Here is a 6320-nt window from a genome sequence, read left to right as displayed (position 1 = left end):
ATGAATTTTGTGAAAGTTAGTGAGTAATTTGATTAATGTGATAGATTAAAAAAAATTTTAATAGATAAAATTTAAAGATTACTAAAATACTTTTGATAAAAAAATCTAGATAATTATAAATAAGTTAAAAATACTAAATTTAAACAATATTGTAATTATTATACGTATTTAATATATTTTTATTTTTATTAATTATTATTATTATTATATATATATATTATTAATAACAATTATTATTAATATATTTTTTTAATAGCATTATTAATTATTATATATATATATACAATTTATTGTAGGATCAGTTATTTCATCATCACGAATTATTAAATTTCTTTCTTATTTCACCGATCATGAATCAATATGAACCCATTTTTGTTGTTATAAAAAGAGGAATACAAAGGTAAAATATATAATAATCTATACAAATTATCACAGTTTTGAGAGGATGAGATTTTGGTATCATCCCGTAAATCCATCTTTACATTTATTCTCAAATAATTTTAAAGGAACACAAAATTAGATTAATATTTGTTTTCTTAAATCAGTTGATTTGATGAATTTCTTCAAACGAACACGGTATTAGATAAAAGGGAGAAAGAAAATTATATTTCTTTGTTTGGTTAAAGAATAAAAGACTGTATAAAGTAAAAGAGTTAAGTTAAGTCTTTTGCACTTTTATTAATTTTATTTATTATTTTCTATTAAATGAATACACAAATTTCAAAATATTTTCTTTTTATTTTTCTATATCTTGAAAATTGGAATGATTATTGAACCAGTAAAAATCTACTTCATGGTTCACTAGACACACTAGACATGTTAAAGAGAGTGAGTCGGGTTGGAGTTTCCAACTCGCTAACCCGTTGTGGTCCGATCTGCCAATTTGGGAGCTAAAGATAGGTAAGCTCGTTCTGATCCGTCAATCCATTTATTTTTTAATTTTTTATGTTTAAAATTAAAATAAATAAATAAAAAATTTATAAACAAAAATTTTTAAAAAGTTAAAAGAAAATTAAAATAAAGTGACGGACTAGTCCATTTTGAGATGGAACGAATTACATTATCCAACCCGTTTGTTAGTGATGGGTCAAGGGTGGACGTTTTGGTCCGGACTAACTCGTTTTGCCATCCTAAGACGCATCTATAACAATACTCTAAGTTTTTTACATTCAAGATACAGACAAAAAAAATCAAATATACAATAATATATGACGATAATATTATTTTAAAATATATATTTTTTAAATATAATAATAATAAAAAAATTAGATATTTTTGAAGTCGTTACAACAAATAACAAAGATTGCTCTAAGCTTTTAAGGTTTTTTTTTTTTTTAATATTAGCTCATTTTTAACAGACTTTTAACCCTTGTCGACCCTTTTGATTCATTCAATTTACACACCAAAACTATTTCTTACATATTTATACATTACCAAACAATATTAAATTTTTAGTTTCATTGTTTATCTATTTTTTATCACAAGATATTTCTTGTATATTTTCGTCATGTTTGTTTCTTTCCTGAGAAGTAAATACGGTCTCAACTTAATGAACCAACTTATCTTAACCAAACTTAATACCTTCTAATTAAAAAAATAAAAAACACGAACCGTTCATATATAAGATATTAAAATATAGATAAACGTAAAAGATGAAATAAAAATAATTAATAAATTGGACTAAACAGTATATATTTTGATGTCCTTTTCTTTCGTTCACTCAAGTTAAAACAAACTAGAAGTTAAAAGAATCCGAAATCCAATGGTTTTTCACAAAAAATGTATGATTATTCTTTAAAATGGATTTTACAATCACAAACAATAAAAATTAATTAACTTCTATCCACAAAAATGGTAAAATGATTTTACACTATACTTTTCTAATCCGTTATATATAATGGCGATGAGAAATTGAGAAATAAAAGAGAGAAAATACATATAGTGCGTGGTTACATATTGGATAGAATTTACAAACGACCCAGCTGAAGCTGAGTCACTCCACATTCCCCAACCAATTTCTAGATTTTTCTCTGTTCAAAACAAACCCAACTCTTTCAACTCGCCCTAATTTTTTTCCTAACCAATTCACAACGAATAATCATTCTCTTCAATCCACTCACTGTTAATCAAAATCTTCCCTAATCAATATTGACGAACACAGTGACGTACTTCTCATGATGCGAGGTTAAATCTGTAAAATACCCTTCCATTTCCAACTTTAATTTGCCACCAAAACTATATGCATTTATTTACTTAAATTCAATAACAACACACACACTTAACTATTATATCAAAATTGTCCCTACCATCTTTGCTTCTGTTTTTACCACTTGGATTTGGTCCATATAAATTCCTTCTATCATGCAATAGGAATATATTATATATATACATATACATACATATATATATATATATATATATGTATATATATATCTCCATCCTTCTCAGTCTCTCTCTGTGATGAATGCTGATATAACCCCGTAGTTGGTGCTCATCCTCCCGCTTAACTCTCTGCCATATTCAACCATATAACACACGTAGTGGGAGAAGAAATTATAATTCTTGATACTGGATAACACCTTCTTAATCCACTCCAATTTTTCACGGCAATTTTTTTTGTTTTTCACACAAGCCTAATCCTCCATTAGATAAGCCTAAAAAATTTACCACTCCCATCACCCTAATTCTTCTTGAAGCCAAGACTAGAGAGAGAGAGAGAGAGAGAAAGAAAGAAAGAGAGAGGTTTCTTGTTAGCCGTTTCTTTGTGTCTCAAACTTCACCTGACTCTGGGGTCAGAAAGAGTTATTCTTGGAAATACTGAGTTATTAGAGATACAGTTTTTTTATTTTTGAGTCTGAAAGTTCAGTACAGAGAGAGTGAGATACTGGAATAGAAGTGAATTGTTGTTTTGTTGTTTGGATTGGTTTGGTTTGGTTTGGGTTGTTGTTCATTGCATTCTTGATGGATTATTGCATAAGAGAAATAGAGGGAAAGCAAGCGCATGACCCTTTGTTCAACAAGCCATCATCATCATCATCGTCGTCGTCGTCTTGTTCAACGGTGTGGGTTGAAGGGCCTGTGATAGTAGGAGCTGGGCCATCAGGGCTTGCAGCAGCAGCGTGTCTGAGAGAGAAAAACATGGAAAGTGTGATTCTAGAAAGATCCAATTGCATAGCTTCTCTGTGGCAGCTCAAAACTTATGATCGCCTGCGTCTGCACCTACCGAAGCAATTCTGCGAGCTTCCTTTCATGCCGTTCCCTTCTCACTTCCCCACATACCCTTCCAAGCAACAGTTCGTCGAGTATTTGGAAACTTACGCAAGAAAGTTCAAGATTAAGCCCAGCTTCAATGAGACGGTCAAGCATGCAGAGTTCGACGCCAAACGAGCGCTGTGGCGGGTCAAGAGCGTCGACAAGGCGGAGAACACCACGGAGTACTTGTGCCGGTGGCTGATCGTGGCCACCGGCGAGAATGCCGAGGCGGTGGTGCCGGATATCGAAGGGGTGGAAGAGTTTGGTGCGCCCATAAGACACACGAGTTTGTATAAGAGTGGACAAGAGTTCAGAGGGAAAAGGGTTTTGGTGGTGGGGTGTGGAAATTCTGGCATGGAGGTTTGCTTGGATCTTTGCAACCATAATGCTACTCCTTCACTTGTCGTCAGAGACACAGTAAGAACTCCGAATCTCTTTCCCTCTAAAAATCAAAAATGGTTATAAAAAAAAATGTACAAGCTTTTTCTCTTTCTCTTTTTTTTTTTTTTTCTTTCCCAAAGTTCATGTCCCTTCTTACTTGGAATGAATTTCTGATTTAATATGAGAAACTTTCCTTCGCAACAAGACCATCACTTTTCTGATTTCCGCTTTTTAAATCTCGAGTTGTTGTGTTGCGACTTTTGTCATGTTTCGCTTGCAAAACCTTAGATGGGGTTTTTTAATTTCTTTTCCTTTTGTCATGCAAAAATTCCATAAAATATAATGGTCACGGTTCCTATATAAACTTTCACATCACTCACTGCAATCAGAAAAAGGAATTTGCAAGCGAAACGATAAACAAGTTTGGGTTTTGTAGCTCTCCTCACACATACACACACAAGTTACAAAACCCAAACACTGGTTTGGTTTGGTTTCGTTCTTTCATCACCCGGCTTCAAGTTCCAATGGATTGCTAAAAACAAATAGTATTCTTTTGATGAACACAAGTCTTAAAAAGTTAAAACTCGATCTTGCACTTTTTAATTATTTAATTAAGCATGCGCAGCATAGGTGTGTGTGTGTGTGAGTGTGATGAGTGATGAGTTTCATTTGACATTTTTGATGATTTTGTTACTGTGGTAACTAAGATGAAAAAATGTTGTGTGTTTGGTTTGGTTAAGGTACACGTCCTACCACGAGAGATGCTGGGAAAATCAACTTTCGGGTTGTCCATGTGGTTGCTGAAGTGGTTACCCATGCGACTTGTCGATCGATTCTTGCTAATGGTGTCATGGCTTATGCTGGGTGACACTTCTGAATTGGGATTGGATCGACCGTGTTTGGGACCCCTCGAACTCAAAAACATGTCAGGAAAGACCCCTGTGCTAGATGTGGGTACCCTTGCCAAGATTAAAGGTGGAGACATTAAGGTACTTCCCTTTTTATCAAATCAGTTTCAACTTTCCTTTTTAATATCAATCCTCTTCACACCACAACAAACATCTTATTTACTTACTTACTTACTTACTTACCTCCACACACATACATGCTTACTTACTTTTTCTAAATGCTACCTAATCTTTTTTTTCTTTTGCTTTTTCATCGAGTGCTGCATAAATAATTAAAACCACCCCTTATTGTGTTCCCATCTTTACATTTTGGTTTTGCATCATCATTGTGCGTTTCCAATCAAATCGTGGGCGGAAAGCACAAGGTTTTAGAGTATATTTTTTGGGTTGTTTAATGAAAAATATCCGAAAGCTACTCGACAAAATGCGTTCACTAATCACAAATCTCAAATCGCTAATCATTGTTTTTGATCGCGTTGGGTGGGGTTAATTATTTTCTTGGTTGGATTGGTTGTTTGATATGAAGGCACAATTGAAATCTGAATTTGGAAAACTGAAAATTGGTGTAGGTGCGTCCAGGCATTAAGCGGCTTAAACGTCACACAGTGGAATTTGTGGATGGAAGGACAGAGAATTATGATGCAATCATATTGGCGACTGGTTACAAAAGCAATGTGCCCTATTGGCTTAAGGTGTGACACATGACACTTACCCGTTCTTCTTCTTGTATTAAATACAACATTTTTTTTTCAGTGACTCCAAAAATTCTAAAAATAAAGCAACTAATGCACTTAAATTGTGTAGGAAGAAGATATGTTCTCTAAAGAAGATGGGTACCCTGTGACGCCATTTCCGAATGGGTGGAAAGGTAAAAATGGTCTCTATGCTGTGGGGTTTACCAAAAAGGGACTACTTGGTGCATCCATGGATGCAAAGAGAATAGCTCAAGACATTGAACGGTGTTTAGAAGCCGAGACAAATCATCGAACATCTTTTGCGCGCTCGCACTTGCCGCAACCAAATTCATAGTGGCCACTGGTTTGGTTTTGGCTAGGTGCAAACACAAATTACAAGAGCTTCATCGAAGAAAGAGAATTTGGGTTTGGCTAAGAGGCAAAAGAGAAGACATTTATTGAGGAAGAGATTGAAAGTTGGTACTTGAATGGGAACGGAGGATTTTTTGGTGGTATTACGCTATCATATGTGTTCGATTCTAATTCCAAAATGGTGTTCCTCCTCAAATATCCCATGCATGGGTGAAGTGGGCAAAATGCAAAATTTGGATTTTACTTTGATGCCCTTCAGCCTAATTTTGATGGAATCGTTTGGTGTTGAGAGAATAATAAGATGTTGAATTGAATTTGAAGAAAGAAAGAGGGTGGATTTTTCTTTGGGGGGGACCTAGATTAGGTCTTTGGTTCTATGTACGTTTTGTACATTGCATTTTTTTTTTCCCTTGAGTAGGTTTGACTTACAAGAGAGAGAGAGTGAGAAAAACAGAGTAAAAGGACATGGTTGAAAAAACTGAGAGATTTCAGTTTAACCTATATTTCCTCTTATTTCTTTTCTTTCCCTTTTTCTTAGGAAAATAGAGTATGAGATTTTGTGTTGTTTTTTATTCTCTCTGAACGAACGCTTAAAAAGTTTGGCTTGGGTTGGTTATCTTTCTGTATTTTGTAAGTAAACTCGGGAGAAAAAAAGAGCAAAAGCTAAAAAGAAAGGAGAGGGAAAAAAAAAAAGTTTTAGCTTGGGATGAAGTGCTAGATTGTGTACCATTTT

The 6320-nt window shown here is 33.9% G+C and overlaps 1 protein-coding gene across 1 annotated transcript; it reads left to right on the top strand.

Annotated features, from left to right (window-relative positions):
• The first annotated feature begins 2446 nt into the window (after nucleotides 1–2446).
• On the top strand, nucleotides 2447–6100 carry LOC114164627 (indole-3-pyruvate monooxygenase YUCCA6-like). The gene is made up of 4 exons (XM_028049364.2): nucleotides 2447–3669; nucleotides 4374–4622; nucleotides 5111–5233; nucleotides 5346–6100. The coding sequence occupies exons 1-4, from the start codon at nucleotides 2962–2964 to the stop codon at nucleotides 5568–5570; spliced, it is 1305 nt and encodes a 434-aa protein (XP_027905165.1). The 5' UTR covers nucleotides 2447–2961; the 3' UTR covers nucleotides 5571–6100.
• The last annotated feature ends 220 nt before the right edge of the window (nucleotides 6101–6320 follow it).

This window comes from Vigna unguiculata, chromosome 9 (genome assembly GCF_037176805.1).
Source record: "Vigna unguiculata cultivar grain cowpea cultivar isolate G323 ecotype 2 chromosome 9, ASM3717680v1, whole genome shotgun sequence".
NCBI lineage: Eukaryota > Viridiplantae > Streptophyta > Magnoliopsida > Fabales > Fabaceae > Vigna > Vigna unguiculata.
The sequence above is the reverse complement of the archived record's forward strand: the minus strand, read 5'-3'. Positions and strand labels throughout refer to the sequence as shown.